Source organism: Peromyscus eremicus, chromosome 7 (genome assembly GCF_949786415.1).
Source record: "Peromyscus eremicus chromosome 7, PerEre_H2_v1, whole genome shotgun sequence".
In the NCBI taxonomy this organism is placed as follows: Eukaryota; Metazoa; Chordata; class Mammalia; order Rodentia; family Cricetidae; genus Peromyscus; species Peromyscus eremicus.
This window is the reverse complement of record NC_081422.1, coordinates 19,389,401-19,407,990: the sequence shown is the minus strand read 5'-3', so window position 1 is coordinate 19,407,990 and position 18,590 is coordinate 19,389,401. Positions and strand designations below refer to the sequence as shown.

The window sequence follows — 18,590 nt, the reverse complement described above, 5'->3', positions numbered from 1 at the left end:
GGGGAAAACCTACCACTGTTCTTCTGCTAAAGGGACATGGCAACAAGTGATTCCTAATGACATGCTGCTATGTGGTGTTTGAATGAGACTGGCCCCAATAGGCTCATACATTTGCAAGCTTAGTCCTCGCTGGTGAACTGTTTGTATAGGATTAGAAGAATTAGGAGGTGTGACCTTGTTGGAAGAGGTGTGTCACTAGGGGTGGACTTTGAGATTTAAAAAGCCCATGCAAGACCCAATGTCACTCTTTCTGCCTGCTGCCTGAGGATCAGGATGTAGCTCTCAGTTACTGTTCCAGCACCATACCTAACTTGATGCCACCACAGTCTCCACCGTGATGATAATGGATTAACCCTCTAAAACTGTAAGCAAGCTCCCAATTAAATGCTTTATTATATGAGTTGACTTGGTCATGATGTTTCTTCACACCAAGAGAACAATGACTAAGACATTCTGTACCCATGATCAGTGCCTCACTCAGCTCCTATCAGGGAAGCTTCTTCTTATAGTAGTTGGAAATTAACAGAGACCCACAGGACAATGTACAAACAGTGAGAGACTGAAAATTCAGTACCAAATGGGAGTTCTTCATCAAACCTACCCTGCCTCAAGACTCGGGGATCTGTGCAGAAGATGAGGTAAAAGGATTGAAAAAGCCAGAGGTGGTAGATTACTCCAAGGAAGCAGTGTCTTCCCAACACAACAGGACTGATGTACACTTCAACTCAGAGATTATGGCAACATGCCCAAAACCTGGACAAGTTCAAGCCAGACAAAATCCTAGCACTAAAAAGGGGAAGTAGATACAGAGTCTCATGCATAACCAGGAAGCTATTTGCAAGTGACACCTGCTAGAAAAGGAAAACCCTGTTTTCCCCAATTCAGTTCATTGGGTATATCAACCACATCCCAGGGAAGGCCCTACACTCAGGAGTAGTTGGCCAACACAGAAAACGCCCTTGTTTCAGTTGGGTTCTTTTGGCATTTTAAAAAACTATTGTTTGTTTGTTTGTTTTGATTTTTGTTCTGAGAGAGAAAGCATAAGGTTGAATGGGTATGGAGGTGAGAAGGATCTGGGAAGAGTGTGGGGAGGAAAATTGATCAAAAAATATTTTAAATAGTTTTTTAAAGACTTGCACATTGGGAACCATGCCCACTAAGGATGATGCAGGGATGTTGTGGCCTCTAAATGTCTGGGTTCCACTGTACTTCACTTCCATATCTTGACTTCTCTATACCGGAATGTGATCCTACCCTGACTTCAGGGTCCTGTACACAACACTAGGGGGTGTTGTCTTTCCCCAGATTTGCCCATACTGGCTGCCTTCTGACCTGTGCTCCCAGGCTGCTTGGGCTGGGTCTCTCTAGGAAACTCAGTTGTGGTGGGGAGAGGAGTTGATGTTGGCTGCTAAACATCATGAGGAGCAGCTGTGAGAGGCAGAGGTGCCTGCGCTTCTTGTGCTTCTCAGTTGGCATCTGGGGCACAAAGAGAAGCAGCATGAGACTGAGGGAGACGTGAGGGAACAAGACTTAGCTGCCTCCCCACTTTGCAAAGAGGAGGCCTATGTGTGAATCCAAATATAATTCAGACCAGTTGTCACCTCTCTGAACTCCACAAGCCCTAAAACTACAAGAATGTTTCAACACACCCCGGCAAAGAATAATGCAAAACATTACTACATGTGACTATTTAATTTAAGGAAAATGCAAGTGGGAAAGTTAAGACTTAAGACACATGTCAACACTCTCAGCATTTTTACATAATTTGATACTAATCATTTTGTGCCCAAACATATTCTACTGGTTATTTAAAGAAACTTTCTATGATTACAAGGGATTTGATCATATCTCAAAATTCTATATCAAATTATCCCAGAGGTAAACTGACGTGTGAATAAAAACAAAAATTAGCAAACTCTTAAGTTTCTGAAAGGATAAAAAAGGAAGCATTGATTGGTATGCATTTATCTTTTATTCTTCTATAAAGTGGTAATTTTCGAATGTTTAGACAACAGACAGTTTATTAGTAAAGATACTGAATTAGGTAAAAGACCAAAATAAAATAGGTTACAAATCCTAGACTTTTCAAAAGTAACTAATTCAGAGAGATCAAATTTATTTTGACTTTATAGAAAAAATTATCACATATAGGATTTGCCTTGTGGAAAGTGTCATGAACTTAAGAACACTCAGAAGAGGAAACACTGTGAGAAATACACTTCACTCTGTCACAAACACATAGCTGTGTGTGTATGCTCGCATGCATGTATGTATGTGTGTGTGTGAAAGAGAGAGAGAAACAATACTTTCTTCTTCATCAGTAAAGAACAGATACTTCTTTGAAGGATGAGAAAAAAATAAAATTCCAACATAATTTATGCTAATGGTACCTTCTGATATCAAGGCAACAGTTCCTCATCCTATAAGAATTCAATAACAGTATCAAAACCATGATTCTGAGCACCCACTCAGGATGGTTTCAGAAATCCACCTGTGCTTTCAAGTACACTAGGCAAGACTTGGCAGCTGTGGGATGCCATGTTATTGCTGTTTTTGTCTCCCTTCCACAACAAAAGTCATCATACAACAATGGCCGTGCAGTCTTGGCTAATACTTCCTTTAGCGTCATGAAAGGGAAACAGCTCATTTTCAAATGGTTCATTTTCAAAATGTTCAAGGTTTTGCCAGCAAGAACCTAAGAAATCAGGTCTCTCTGATGGGATCAGGAATTGCCAGTGATTAGAGTTAAAGAGCTGACTGGGGCTCAAGAAGGTCCCCATTGAAAACCAGGAACATAGGATGGGGACACACAATAGGCTTGAGCAATCTGCCTGCCACATGCCAGGGCCATACTGCCCAGTGCCTTCACTCCTCAGAACAATGATGACCTTCCAGTGTTAGATGGGACATGTGCAGCTCTGTTGGCTTCACAGTAGTTACAGCTAGAAAGTGACAGCCTTCTGACTGGCTCCAGCTTGTTCTCACCACGTGAGTAGCTTCTTCTCCGTTTCCTGCTTCAGAAAGTCTATTCCCGAACCCTGCAATTGGGCATCTCCAGAGCAACACAGAGTAACCGCCTTTCTATGTGGGACTTCATTTCTGTTCTTCTAAGAAAGGAGAAAAACTCAGGACCTCTCCAATACTGTCCCTCCCACTTCAGTATGAGGGAGGACACACCCCTCTGCTGTGGAGTCAGGGTGGTGGCTGGCAGAATTGCCTAGATCTTTCCTCCAAAGTGTTCCTGTCATTTCCAGAGAAGAGAAGAAGACCAGAGGCCACTCTACACCATACCATGCCACTGACAGGCAGAACGCAAGCCAATTCCCCACCACATCCCACCTTAGTAGGCATGCACAAAGGACTCAAGAGTATTTCTAACTCTGCCCAGGCTCACCACATCAAGCCTCTGAAATGAACACTATGTACCATGCTGCTATAGCTGCTGGACAGAAGGGGGCAACCACCTGGCCACTGAAGGAGTCAATTCCTTCTGGTTTTGTGCATTGAATTAGTTTCCTGGGATATGTGCCAAAGCTGAGTTATTCTCCTGCTAAACTCAAAAGACTTAGCACTAATTAAATCACCAGAGGCAAAAGACATGGGAATTTGGAGGGAAAAAAATCTCCACATCCCTATTCTCTGATTTTTGTTTTCAGTGAAATCCTTTGAAGAGATAGGCAGATGAGGCCAAAGAATAGTACAGCCACTCCATCTTGCTTTCAGCAGAGAGAAGAGCCCAATCCAAGCCCTCAACTAGAGCGGGAGTGCTTCCAAAGGAGGCCCTTTTCGTGTTTGCCTTCTAATTGATAGTAGAGGAAATGGTGGCAGCCAACTGTTAGAGCACCTCCAGCATTTTGGTTCAAAACCTCATTAAACATGACTGGCAGTTCTTATTGTCCCAACTTCACAGATAGATAAAGCAAGGCTTATAGAGTAAGGCGGAACAGCCTGGTGGTCCTGAAAGCTGCGAGTCCACAATACAGATACTCTTAATTACTATGTTCTCCCCAGTCCCACCAGACTTGAAGATTCCAAATAAAGTCTGGGTCGTCCAGGTGGTTAACCCATCCACAACCTCCAATTAGGACTCAGTGGGAAAGGGGTGGAGCCAATGTCGGGGGCAGAACAGGGGGCGGGGAATAAGGGAACGCAGGGGGTTCAAATTATAACAGGAAAATGGCTGAAAAATCTGGCTGTATGACTAAAGCCAAATGCTTTGGCAGATACAGCCAGGCTTGGGGATCCGTGATGACAGGGACAGTCTTTTTCCATCCCACTTGGAGTTGTCTTTATAGAACTTTATCTTTTATGTCCAAAGATCAAATTAAAATAAAAAGATCACATTTAATGAGAGCTAAGGGAAATAAAGTGGTGGCAATTAAAGAGTAAAAATAACCTCTCTGTGGTTGCAGACCACAGGAGTTTCCTAGTTTTAAGAGCCACAGGCAAATCACTTAAACAAGGCCTTTTGGGCTGCATTCCTCTCATGTTTCCTCCCACACCCATGGTGGTTAAAGTTATAGGCAGCCATGGCTCTTGAACTCCTGGAATTGTGTAGTAACCAGAAGTGCCACAGGCCAAACTCATCAACTTACAAACGCAACTTTGTCGCAAGGAAGTCAAATGCAAGACCCTCTGCAGGGAATCAATCGCCGGGTGTGACCGGGAGTTAACAGGGTCAAAAGACAGAATCCCTAATCTTAATGAGATCCTCTCCTTTCTCCGACCTCAAATCTGTTTTCTGCTGTCCTCTGACTTGGGACATGAAGTCTCATAGTTGATCAACGTCCAGGGAATTCTCACTCAGCTCCTTATTTTTCCACGTGCAGATTGGATCTGGACTAGTCCATGAAGCACATGTGAATTGTTTTGTTTCTCAGACCTAGCATAATTCAGCTCCCTCAAACTCTAGCATAATTCAGCTCCCTCAAACTTGAAACAGAGGCCAGGCTGATCTGAGATTCCCTCAGTCAGTGCCTGTCCTCAACAGGCTTGCTGTCAGGCAGTCCTGAGTCTTCAGATCCAACTAAATACTGGAAACATCTGCGGCTTAGAGACAGCTTCCCAGAATACCTGCAGACACACAAACAGAACTGCCCAGAGAAGACAGAATTTACCAGTTCCTGACAAGATGAGTTACTGAGCAGAAAGAAGTGGAGGTGATTACCCTACAATTTAAAGCCTTACCCCACATCCAGTGGAGGACTAATATCCAAAATGCATAAAGAACTCAAGAAACTCAGTGTCAACAAACCAAACAATGGAACTAAAAAATGGGGTATGGATCTAAACAGAGAATTCTTCTTCTTCTTCTTTTTTTTTTTTTTTTTTTTTTTTTTTTGGTTTTTCAAGACAGGGTTTCTCCGTATAGTTTTGGTGCCTGTCCAGGCTGGTCTTGAACTCACAGAGGTCCACCTGGCTCTGCATCCCAAGTGCTGGGATTAAAGGCATGTGCCACTACTGACCAGCTGAGAATTCTTAATAGAAGAATCTCAACTGGCAGAGAAACATTAAATGTTTAACATTCTTAGCCATCAGGGAAATGCAAATCAAAACTACTTGGAGATTCCATCTTCCACTTGTCAGAATGGTTAAAAAGATCAGTAAGTAACACAAGTAACAGCTCGTGCTGGTCAGGTTATGGAGCAAAGGGAACATGCTCTGTTTTTTTGTGGGAGTGCAAACTTGTACAGCCACTATAGAAATCAATAGGGCAGTTCCTCAGAAAATTGGTAATCAATCTACCTCAAGACCCAGCTACACTACTCTTGGATATATACCCGAGATACTCCATCTTACCACAAGGACACTTGCTTGATTATGTTCATAGTGGCTTTATTCGTAATAACCAGAAACTGGAAACAACCTGCATGTTCCCCAACTGAAGAAATGGATACAGGAAATGTGGTACATGTACACAATGGAATATTACTCAGCTGTTTTTTAAAAAATTACAGCATGAAGTTTGAAGGCAAATGGATGGAACTAGAAAAAAAATTATCCTGAGTGAGGCAACCCAGACCCAAAAATACAAAAATGATATGTAGTCACTTTTAAGTGGATATGAGTTGTTAAGTACAGGATAATCATGCTACAATCCACAGACCCAGAGAGGCTAAGTGATAAAGAGCACTCTAGGGGGATGCATGGATATCTCTGGGAAGGGGATCAGAGGCAGCTGGGGATGGGAACTGGAGGGATCAAGTGGATGAGGAAAGGGTGGAGGGAGAGAGTATAGGGGAGGGACAGCTGGAATTGGGGGAGGGGAGGGCAGCAATGTGGAAACCTAGTGCAGTGGAAACTTCCTGGAATCTAGGAGGGTGACCCTAGCAAAGACCCCTAGTAATAGAGGATATGGAGCCTGAACTGGACATCTTCTGTAACCAGGCAAGGCTTCCAGGGGTGGGACTGGGACACCAACCCAGCCACAGGTCCTTTGACCTACAACCTGGCCTGCCTGTAAGATGTGCTAGGACAATGGTGGCCCAGAGATTGTGGCCAACCAATGACTGATCGAATTTGAGGCCCATGCCACAAGAGGGACCCCATACCCAACACTGCCTAGATGGCCAGGAATTGTAAGTTGGATAACACCGAGACCTAGGGCAAAACCAAACATGACTGCCTCCCCCTCAAAAACAAACAAACAAACAAAAACAAAAAAAAAAACCAATTAAATGATTCCTAATTATACTGTGCTACACTCATAGATCAGTGCCTAGCCCAATTGTCATCAAAGAGGTTTCCTCTAGCAGCTGATGGGAACAGATGCAGAGACCCAGCTAAACATTAGACAGAGCTCCAGGAGCCCTGCAGAAGAGGGGGAAGAGGGAGATTATAGGAGCCAGGGGGGTCGAGGACATCACAAGAACACAGCCCACAGAATCAACTAAGCAGGGCTCATAGGGGATCACAGAGACTGAAGCAGCAATCAGAGAGTCTGCATGGGTCTGCACTAGGTCCTCTGCATCTATGTTATAGTTCTTAGCTTGAGGTTTTTGTGGGACTCCTAACAGTGTGAATGGGGTGTCTCTGACTTTTTTTTTGCCTGTTTGGGGGACCCTTTTCCTCTTACTGGGTTCCCTCATCCAGCCTTGATATAAGGGTTTTTTTTTTACCTAGTCATACTGCATCTTGTTATGACATGTTCAGTTGATATCCCTGAAAGGCCTGCTCTTTTCTGAAGGGAAACAGAAAAGCAGTAGATCTGGGGGAGACAGGAGGTGGGGAGGCCTGGAAAGAGTGGAGGGAGGGAAAAGTCTTCGGTCAGGAAGTACTGTATGAGAGAAGAATAAGTAAAAGAAAAATAAAAAGCCGTGACACACCTGGTTCCCAGGTCAAGCATACTCTCAGTCTACAATCCAAACCTGTCCGTCAGCCCAGTGAATTTACCTGTAGAAGGTGGTATAGTCCACTGTTGAGTGACAGGTCTGAAACTCCCAGGACTTGAGTTTCTGGCATTCTCGATGGGCTCTGAGCTTGACCTTCACTGTGCCTTGACATAGCTCAGGCACTGGTTTTCTCTGTGGTCTGTTGCAGAATTCATTGGACTCCGCCCTCCATGACTCGGCAAAGTCATCAACATCGAACTTGAAGTTTCCATCTCCACCAATCAGGTCATCACGTTTATGTCCATTGTAGTTACCACAAAGACCACAGAGCTTGCCCTTGAGATGAGGGGCAGCCATAACCTCCACAAAACTGTCTCCATCCCAGGATATCTCCAAACCTAGAAGATAAGAGGACAGGAGGATCACCCACCACAGAATGTCTCAACAACTCCTCACCCACCCTGGAACACCCCAACAATTTGCCACCCACCCCCCACCCCACCCCGGAACATCCCAACAATTCCCAAAGGTATGCATCTTTACCCAGTTCATATGCCATCAGCCTTCAGGGAGCAACCCTAGCTACTGTCCAGACTCTTAATTGCCTTTTAATCTCACCACATTCAATCTTACATAAATTAAATAAATGATTTCATTTGGAGAGCTTAGGATTTACCAACTGTATAAAATTTCCCTTTGTAATATCTTCTGTACTTAAAGTCTGACCTCCATAGAAAATTAATGTCACTACTGTATTCTAGAGTTTATTTTTAATTTTTCCTAAAATAGTAGTGCTTGTCCAAACTGTGTCTTTGCTTCTGCAATGATGACTATAATATGGAAATGCAAAGAAATAAGCATGGTACTCCTAATGTCTTCATCTCTTTATCCAAATACTCTATATAATTATTCCTTTAAATATCAAGGGAAATTTCCTAAATTGTGCTATAATGAGAATATTAAAGGAATACATATATAAGCTGTGCCTAAATATTCTTCAGAAGATGACACTTGAATCCATGAAAGCATCCACTCCTTGTCATGTGACTCCTGAGACACAGACCACCAACAGACAATATTCTGGAGGTGAATGGTCAAGAGCCCATTTACTTTAGTGCCTCAGTCCCTGGGATGTGCACAAGGTTCAATATCTGAGGAGGTACAGGGGACTACCATGATGCAGGCAAAATTTCCTCTTGCGTAGGTACCATCAGACCAGTGGTTCTTTCCTTGCTCACAAAAAAAAAGTGTCTTTTCTTAGTTTTGTTGAACTGGGGAAAATGTTCAAAGATGTGTGTGAAAATATGGAACTTTTACCAGAAATGCTAGGCTAGGTTTTGAGGACCATCTTTAGCCAATGATACCTCTGAGTGAACTTCTATGACACATGTAGGAAAGTTGGGCTGTATTACAGTGGCATGTTACAGAGAAGTCTGACTAGAAAGTCAAGAAGAAGCAACATCAAATCCACCCTGATATTGTATGTGAAGCTACTGCCCTCAAGAGAAAGGAGAATTCTACGTGAAAAGCCACTGAAGGTCTGGCATAAAGAAAATGACTAAGCTTTTCTACTTTTCTAAGTGCACATTGACACCATTTCACCTTACTAATCTCCTGCAGGGCCCGAGCCCCAGGGTGACTACTGAAGAGCCACCATAGCATAAACTCCAGAGAGTCTCAACAACACATTTATATGGATGTCTGCCCTGGACATCTTCATTACTGTCTGCTAAGAGCAGCAGTCTGAGAGGAAGCCTTCTAAACAGGAGAGCCCCTGTCCCTCCTGATTCTCTCATTCATAGGCTCTTTGGCTCCTAATAAAAGTAAGCTTTTGTTTTGCTTGTTCTGAGCCTCCAGAAAGAGGAAAAGTGACTTTATTCCTCTCTTTGTTCCTGAATTGCCAACTAGGCAGATAAGCAAATGTTCAGAGTTTGGGAATGAAGTGAGGATGAGTCTGAGGGAGGGAAGGAAAGAAGAAAGGGAGGGAGGAAAGGAGGGAGGGAGGGAGGAAGGAAGGAAGGAAGGGTAAAAGAGAATTGGTCTTGTTGGGATATGAAGTTTCCACAAGGCCATGCCTGCAGGGTAACAGAGGAGACATGAGACAGCCATCCAGAGCAAGTACTCTTACCCAGAAGTTCCTAGGTAGAAACATGGTCACGGGGGAAAGAAGGTTAGCTGAATGGCTTTCCCATGAGAAAGCCACACAGATGCCACAAAATAGTTACTTTATGGAGAGCTATTGGTAAAATAAACCAGTGGCCCCAAACAGAGATTCTTAAGGAAAAAAAAAATAAAACAGGAAGAAAAAAAAACCCAAAGAAACCACTCTGTGCTAAATGGGAAGACTAGAGCATTCTAAATCCAAGGCAAATGGCTGAAAAGCTTCTTGGTTAGGAGAAAACGCCGAGTTCAGAGGAACAATTGAATAGATTTGGAAAAGGAAGAATAAAAGGGGGCCATAGGATAAGAGTCTCAGGAGGAATTTGGTGAAGAGGGCCAGTGAGGGCACCAGGTAGGACAGACGGGACATAGGGATGGAACACCCACACAGCACCTTGCATGTGGTCCTGTGTGAGACATGGTGCCAACCATGAGAGCCATAGCCTTAGTATAACACCATGTCCATTTCTGCATACTCCACCATCTGGGTACCTGGCTCACAGAATAGACTCGGTAAATGAAGGAATCAACCCCGTCGATGCTAATGCATTGATTCTGTAAAGCCAACTAAATTCTGAGTTTCACGCTAGTTAAGACACTGAAATAACTGTTTTGAAAGAAGGCAAACACAGTATAAAATGATTTGTAGTATGCTCTCCAAGGTGCAGAAGAAACCTGACCTCACAAGCCTGCAGCCGGGCAGTTACTCAGCAAGAAAAATGAGGGGAGAAAATCAATTCCATCCCAAGTTCAACTTTCAGAGCACAATTCCAAAGATTTTCCATGTTGCAAAATTTTCCAAACTGCAAATCTCTTTCTTAGACAGCAGGCAAACACTGCTCTTCTAAGTACCACAAATAGTGAAGAATTTACACCCAAGGGGGTCCAGTGTCACCACTGACAATGATAAAATAACTCTGAACCTTTGGGCAACTTAGTCCTTCGGATTCAACGGTGGAGAACAAGCTTATCACTGTGTTCTCTCTCTGCAGGGGCCTAGTGCTCTGCACATGCCTGCAGATGTGTAGACTCGCTGTGTCTTTAGCAAACTCTGCTCAAAATTCATGACATCTCATTCATAAAACATGGTCCCCAAAGTGTTCATCTTTCTTCGTTACTAGCACATTGAGATTATCCCTGACCAGTGCCAGGCTTCATACAGGGGGAAATGAATTTTCTCCTACAGATGTCTTTGTTGTACTATCACTTATATCTGTGTCTGTGTGAATTCTTTTACCCTTTATGAGAGTAAAATCCTTATGAGACAGGGTTAGGATAGGCTAGAAGCTAATACGCTGGCATTGAAGGACTGGCTTTTCTGGACACGCCTTTAAATAGGCATCTCAAGAGAGGAAAACACTACGAAAGGGCTTAAGGGGCAGGAGGTAGTCCTTTCTGCAGCTGGGATGACTCGCCCAGTTCTCTGCAGGAGAAACTGGGTAGAAATACTAAAGCTGAAGCATATGTGCCGTCTGGGCCTGTGAGCAGCGGCCGCATCCCTTCCCCTTTAGGAAGGGTCTTCCAGTCCCCCTTCTCGCCAATAGGTGTTCCCCACGCTGCTTTCTGTCCTGTTTTGGTTTCTGGTTACTGATGCTTTCACTATAGCCCACTTAAAGAGAGTCGTATATATTCCATGATGAGGTATAAAACTAGATGGTTTTTCTGTTCAGGTTTAATACCAGGATACATAGAGTTCAAGGAGTGTACAGCTGTACAAAAAATAATAATAATAATAATTAAAAGCATGTTCCTCATGTACGGACACTCTCAGGTAGATCCGATGTAACTCAGGGAGAGCTGATGAGGTAAACTGATAACAGAAAAAAGTCTACATTTACATCATTGGCTAAGAACTCAGTTGGCACAGGGTGTGTGGTGAGGGTGAGCGAGGCTGCTCAGAGCGGTCATTAGCAGGCAGCAACAGCCAGATTCGGCCACACTGCCACCACGTGGGCAACTCAGCCAGATCCCATCATCAAGGGCTAAGTCTCTAAACCACAAAGACAAAAGTAGCGGCCTCTCTTCCTCCCTGTCCTCCAGCTGCAGGCCTGGGGTGGGCTGCTGTTTTGAAAACAGTAGTACCCTTTGATGGATCTAGCTTGTGAGAGAAAACAAAACTCAGAGGAAGATGAACACTCGAAGGACATGCCATGTTGTTTGAAGTAGACAATCAATAGGTGATAAAAATGAAAATATCCCTAAGGGGTAGTTCCGACCGAGAATGGCTAGACCAGAGTGGAAACACTGCTGTCTGGAAAGCTGGCCACTTCCTTCAAAGAGAAGTGCAAAGGAAGTTCAGTGCTCAGGAATATAAGCTCTTCTGCAGGAAGCAGGCTTGTGTGAGTCGTGCACCTCAGACAATCACTCAGCTGGGTGTGAGGGGTGCCACACAAATTACTTGCATCACGGAAAGAGAGATGGAAAAATAAAAGAAATTGGAAGATTGAGCTCAAGGCCCAGAGTAGTAAAATTCACTAATCTGATTATGGTATTTATGAGCTATCATTATTTTCTTAGCAGCCCCATCCATCCTTTTGCTCAGTTTTACAACATGGAATCGTACGAAGAACATACTTATTCCATAAGGTTTTGCCAGCTGTCCATGGAACAGTGTTGAACGTCCTAGGCTGTTAGTAATCTTCCAGTACTTCTTTGAGAGCTGGGTCGTGACTGACTAATAATTTCCATATCAGTGCGATCCATTGTGTCTCACTGGCTTGCAAACAGACAGGCGGGATGCTTCTAATTACTTCTGTGTAATAACAGCCCGTTTTGGACATACTTTACAGGGAGCCCGGATGTCGGCTCCTTTAAAGGAAAGAGCTGGGGTCTGAGTTTTAGAGTGCCATGTCACTTAGATATGAGAAGAGCAGTCTAGATTTTCCGAGTAGGCCTAAGTCCCTTAGTTGAATGAGTAGAGTACTTCAAACCTAAGAGGTAAGGGACATTTTCTTCTTTGCTGAATGTCCCTATACATTAACACTTAGTACTATCTCACTGAAATGATGTCTCAGTACCTAAAAGTTTCTAGACTCCATGATGGCATCTTGCCCTGCTTAGGTAAGCTGGCATTTTATAGGTTTAAGCCAATTTATCAGAATATATATTTGGCTTGAGTTGTAACAATTACAATGGTTCTGAAATAACAGCAACAACAAAAAAAAAACACTAAATAAACTAGAACTCAGTTGATGCCTTTCCATTATTAAATTCTCATCAGTGAGAAAGCAAAGAGAAAAGAAAAGGTTCACCCATTCTTTAAAGTACTACGCTTGAAGAATTGGCGCATACCAGGAGACCTCACAATGCAATATCCAACTACTGTCATGCATTAACCAAAGGTGGTATGCCAGGAACCACACAGACGAGGCAGTGGTGCAAATGAGCTGAACTGGTTCTCTGAGGATGATAAAGAACAAACTAGATTCTGCCTCCAACACCTAACATGCCAGGATTTGACCATGTAGACCACTGCCCACTAAGAACAACTTGATGATGGAGTGCAAGTACTCAGCACAGTGGGCCTGAGGCTACTGCAGAGAAAAGGCCTCAGCCATCATCTCTATACTTCCAAGGTCCAACTGGAGGAAACTCTTTCAAAGCCAGCCTTGAAGTGTCCTGTAGCAGAAATAATGTTCCTGGCTATCAGCTAGAAGAACAACCTCCCCCCGTGTCCACAGGCCTGCTGACCACACGTGGCTCCTGTCCCTGTACTCTCATTGGCATGCCCACACAAGGTTGCTGCATTCTTCCCAGCATAAGATAACCAAAGGAATTCAGGCTCGCCTGAGAGCAAGCCCTTCTGCAGTGAACACTGATCTGGGCCTTTTGCTGTTTGGGGTTGTTTTTAAGGTGCCAGGGACTGAAGCTGGGGCCTCACATAGGCTAGGCAAGCACTCCTCCGTAAAACTGTACCTCTATCTCTCCTTTTGCCTTTTTTTCTTGACCTGTGAGTCCCTTGCATCAGACCCCCTCAGAGCTGGAGAGCCGAGTGGTGCCATCCGGCTGCCCCCACCCCTCTTTGGAACAGCAACTTGGACTAAAGCTGTTTACTTCTGAGAACCCTCCCACTCACTATTTGGACAGTTACTACCAAGGAAACCCTCCTTCTCACAGATGTGAAACTGCACATGGCTGGCTGATCTAAGAGACACTTGACAGTTCCAAGCTGGACATCGGTGCCCTAAAATAGCAACAAAGCTGGGGAGAGGTTACTTGGAGGGTACCGCTGTTATTTTTAGAACTAGAGTAGAAAGGTTCTGGATGTTCAAAAATCACCAGGACTGGCGTGGCTGGTGTCCAGGTGCAAGGCTCTGCCTAGTACAAATGTCCACGGTTATTTCATAGCCTCTTTAGGACATGCCTCTCCCCCAGATGGGCAGGAGACAAGGCTGGTTCCCCTGAGCAAGAAGGAGACACACTCCAGAAGCTGCTGCTGCTGCTGGCGTGGTGAGCAGAATAAAGGTCAGAGGGAGGCCACAGGAGAAGCCCCACCTGCTCTGGTGGTCACTTTCAAGAGGTAGCCATCCAGGTCGATGTGGAAGTCGGGGGTGTGGCAGGGCAGCGCAATGCGGGAGCCATTCCAGCGCACGGTGAGGTGCTGTTGCAGGCTGACTGTGCTGTCACCCAGCACCAGCTCCACAGACTTGGTCCAGGAGAAGGAACGGGTCCTGCGTGCATCGTTCTTCACCAGCACCTGAAAGGGTGAGGCGGGGGAGGAGCAGTCCTTTGTCAAAACATACTGACATGTGCCCTGAAAGTTAAATGTCCGTCCGTCAAAAGTGTTGTAGTGTGGATCTCCAAATACTGTGCAAACGCCGGGCTCTGCAAATGAGAGAGACCAAAGTAGGGTCACAACCAAGGCAGAGGTGCAGATAAATCAGAAATCCCTAAAGTTAAGCTGGGAGAGCACCTACCAGGTAAGAGGCTTGGGAGGGATTCATTAAAGTAATCAAGGTTTGAAACCGGCTGAGTGTAATGAAAGTTTTACTTGTTTTTCTTACGATTCCTTCTGTGAGTCCATGTTTAGAGATGATTTCTAATATCAAAGTTCTGAGAACATCTCTATGCTGTAGCCTGGCATGCTTCCACGAGTAAAGGAATTCCACTAAGGCTTTACTCCATAACCCACATAAATAAGAAATCAAGCATATAAATAAACACCAGCAAGACTAAACCACATGAAAACCAGAAGTGCAAATTGTTATATTTCTAAACTTGAGATTTTAATCATTGTGCGTGTGTGTGTGTGTATGTGTGTGTGTGTGTGTGTGTGTGTGTGTGTGTTGCGGAAAAGGCAAGAAAAGGCTTTTGGATCCCCTGGAGCCGGGTGATGGTGGTTGTAAGTTGCCCGATGTGGGTGCTGGGAGCTGATCTTGAGTCCTCTAGAGGAGCAGTACATGCTCTTTTTGTAAACCATTTATTTTTATTTTATGTTATTGATGTTTTGCCTATAAGTATATCTGTGTGAGGGTGTCAGAACCCTGGGACTGGAGTTACAGACAGGTGTGAGCTGCCATGTGGGTGCTGGGAATTGAATCTGGGTCCTCTGGAAGAGCAGTCAGTGTTCTTAACTGCTGAGCCATCTCTCCAGCTCCACAGTATACACTCTTAACCATTGAAACATTTCTCTAGCTCCTAGGATATGCTTCTCATATTTTGATCCACATGCTAAAATCTAATGTTAAATAAAAAAAAGTAAATTGGAAAATTCTTTAGTACGTTGAGCCCAATAGACCCCATACTCTGAAACATCATTAATTCATATTTATGAAAGCAAAGTAAAGGTTAGTACTCTGTGGCATCTCAGTGGCTTTATAGAAAATTAAATATTTTTAAAAGTAAAAATTGGCATTGGTTTGTTTTCAGAAGAAGGATTTGTTATCTGTTTCTAACAAGGCACACACCATCAGGAAATTTATTTAGAGAAAGTGTCCCAAATAATGCAAGGCAGATAGGCATATGCTTAGAGCACAGTACCCAGGAGGCTGAGGCAAGAAGACGCTAAGCTAGACGCCAGCTGTGGCTGCATGGTGACACCGCATCTCAGACAAAAAGAAAAACAACATAGGCAAAAGCAGAGCAAGTTCCAGCCAACGCCAGAACAATCAAGTCAAGAATAATCAGAACAAATGACCGGATCAGGGATGTAAGACTGACATGGTTAGCAAAGGATCAACTGATGCTCTTGAACCTTCCAGGCTGAAAGAGATGCCTCCAAATGAATAAACAAATAAATTAATTAATAAATGAATGAATGAATGAAAAGAGATGGCCCAGACTGTGTGAAGTCAGAACTGAGCCCAGAGGACAGCTGAGCTGGAGACAGCAATGGCACCAATGTCAAGTTCACTTTATGCTCCCGTGATGTATGGAGATTAAGGCTAGTTCAGGGTACTGCTCATCGCTAGTCCCGTGGGAAGCCATACAAATCCCACACATTTGGAATTTACAAACGTAATTGCTGTATCTGTCTTTTTTTCCCCCATCTTTGTCAGAGACAAAAAAAATGAGAGTTTCAGAAATATAGAACCATCTCAATGAACAATTATATTCAAGAACATCTATAAGGCACCATTGTGGGGGTGGAAGAAGTGGATGGGTTTGGCAGTGATATGTGAATTCAGTATCCATTTCCAATCCTTCCTTATTTTTATCTTATCATTTTCATTGTTACCCCCATCTTACCACTGCTACACATTGGGTGTGCCCCCACTATCCTAACTCCCCCATCTAGTCTTCCTTCTCTTGACTTCTTCTCCACAGTGCATTTTTTCCATCCTTGCTTCATGGGATGGAGTCCAAACCCGCCTTCTCCTGCTGTTCCTCACTCTCTAGCTAATGGCATCCATTGCAAGCATGAAAACCTTGCTTGTTAGTTGACCAGGTGACGGCTGTGTGCAAGAGTCCAGAGTTAGTACTGGTCTCTTACATTGTACACCAAATTCAAGTTTGTTACTTAGGTTTTAAGGTTCTTGATCTCACCGACTCAGCATGTTAGCACAGAACCAGCTGAAAGTCTTGAACCTTCAAGGCTGGGAGAGACGGCCTCAGATCAGAAAAGCCAAAACACTATCATACTACCAAAGGGGCTAGCATCCTGCTCCTAAGAGTGTCCTGGAAGCTGTAAACAGGCCTGGGCCTTTCCACATCTGGCACTACACTCTCTTGGGACCATTTTCCTGCCCCAGTAGCAACTGTGGCTTCTCTTGATGTCCTGATCATAGTTGCAATGAAATTATCATTAATCAAAACGTTAGTGACCAACAGTTGCCAAAAGTTCACTCCCCTTGGTAGCACTCTGCATGGCTACTGATGGTGGAGCACCCTCAGAACATTGACAGACTGTCTCTGAACATTAGAAAAACAGCTAAGCACTTCACAGTCGACCCATAATATGGGCTGCCATCTAGTCATCGAAAACATTTGTGAATGATCCTTAACTAAGGAAATGCTTTTGCCGTAGTAAGTGAAAACCCAGCAGCAAAATTCTGTTCTTCAGTTCTAGGATAATCTTAACTATCTTAAACATACACACACACACACACACACACACACACACACACACACAGAGTAAACAACCTTTACTTCTTGGTGGAACCACAAATAAACGTTTTTCTTCCATATGTTTTCCTGGTTTTGTTTTGTCTTTAATAATGAAGTGTGGGTACTTACAGATAAAGCCAACTGTGTGACAAAGCAAATCCCAAAAGAAGCAATCGAAACTGGACTACCCTGAACTGGCCTCAGGAAGCCTGAGTTTGCTCTTGGCTGGACAAGAAGCCATGAGGGAGATCCAGAAGAGACCCAGAAAATGGAAATTGTGTGTGAACAGGCCTGTCAGGAGAGATATTTTTTAAGAGTCTTTAATTCGTAGGAGAAAAGAGTTTGGAAGTTGGTATGATTTCCTGTGTGACTGCAACATAGAAGCAGCCAAAAACATTTCAAGACTCTGAGGAGGCTTGAGAATTATGTGTTACACGTGGGAACATTCGAATCATGAGCTGAAATCATTGTGAAGTTTTGGCCCCTTTTCCTGGCACCCAAAGGTCCTCATGCCAGATCCCAGTGGAGTGGGCTAACACACGTGCCGTAGGACAGCTAAGAGTAAGGCTGCCAGTGTCGCAGAAGCCCGCCTGCCTGCCCGGGACGGAAGCATCCAGATAATACCGAGGGGACAAAAGCGGGCAGGGGCACCCTCATAGCTCTTTCCAAGAGAGCCAGTCAAATGCACTGCAATCCAAGATGTCCAGATGTCTGGTCACACTATTCTGGAAAGCTTGGCTCAGTGCTTAAGGGGACGGAGAGGGAACTGTGGAAACAACTTGTTTGACTGTGCCTAAGGCCAGAGGATGGAAAAGAATAGTCCAGCTTCTTTGTGGCACATTGTTTCACAGTCTTGAAGTCAAATCTTTATCTGGGTTTTGTTGTTGTTTTATTTTTGATATATGTAAATAAATGCACATGTCCAGAGACAAAAATCAAAAGTTAAAAACTCAAATATTTAAATTTAAAAATATTAAAAATTCTGCTTAGGCAATAGAATTATGTACAGCATTTCTCTTTTTTATTTACACTTTCATTTCTTGTGAACTTTCAGAAAAGAATGTTGTCTTTAAAACCCAAAATTCCTTCATTAAAACATAACACACTAATGAAGCACACGTATTAAGATGGCCACTTCTGAACATGCGGTTCTGATGTTTTTCTTTTACCTGCCTCAGATTGTTTTATTTTACCCTGGATATACCTATTTTAATGAAATGCCTTTTCTCTGGGAGCAGTGTTCTCAAAACATCTGTCAAAGACTATTAAGTGAGAACTATATAATCTCAGGAACAGAGACAAAACCGAGAGAAACAAAACTGAGTAGACTAGTCTAGTCCTTTTCCCCCAAACAACTAGACAAAGCAGAAAAAGTGCAAGGAAGAAACAAAAGCCCCTTCATGTTCTGTCACCAAGAAGTAAGCAGTGTCTACAGTTCTGGGGGGGGTGTGTGTGTGTGTGTGTGTTTATTTTCACAGAGTTAAGACAACCCTGTACATGAAATTTTATTTCCTATATTTCACTTAACATGTCATAAGATTTCCACAGTCATTC

At 43.7% G+C, this 18,590-nt stretch overlaps 1 protein-coding gene across 1 annotated transcript in view; it reads right to left on the bottom strand.

Annotated features, from left to right (window-relative positions):
• Bmper (BMP binding endothelial regulator) overlaps positions 1–18,590 on the bottom strand; it is a 257,107-nt gene that overhangs the window by 74,846 nt on the left and 163,671 nt on the right. The window contains exons 12-13 of the mRNA XM_059266725.1: positions 13,986–14,315; positions 7,393–7,729 (exon numbers count right to left, since the gene is read on the bottom strand). Coding sequence (XP_059122708.1) covers positions 7,393–7,729; positions 13,986–14,315 — 667 coding nt within the window. The remainder of the gene's footprint in view (positions 1–7,392; positions 7,730–13,985; positions 14,316–18,590) is intronic.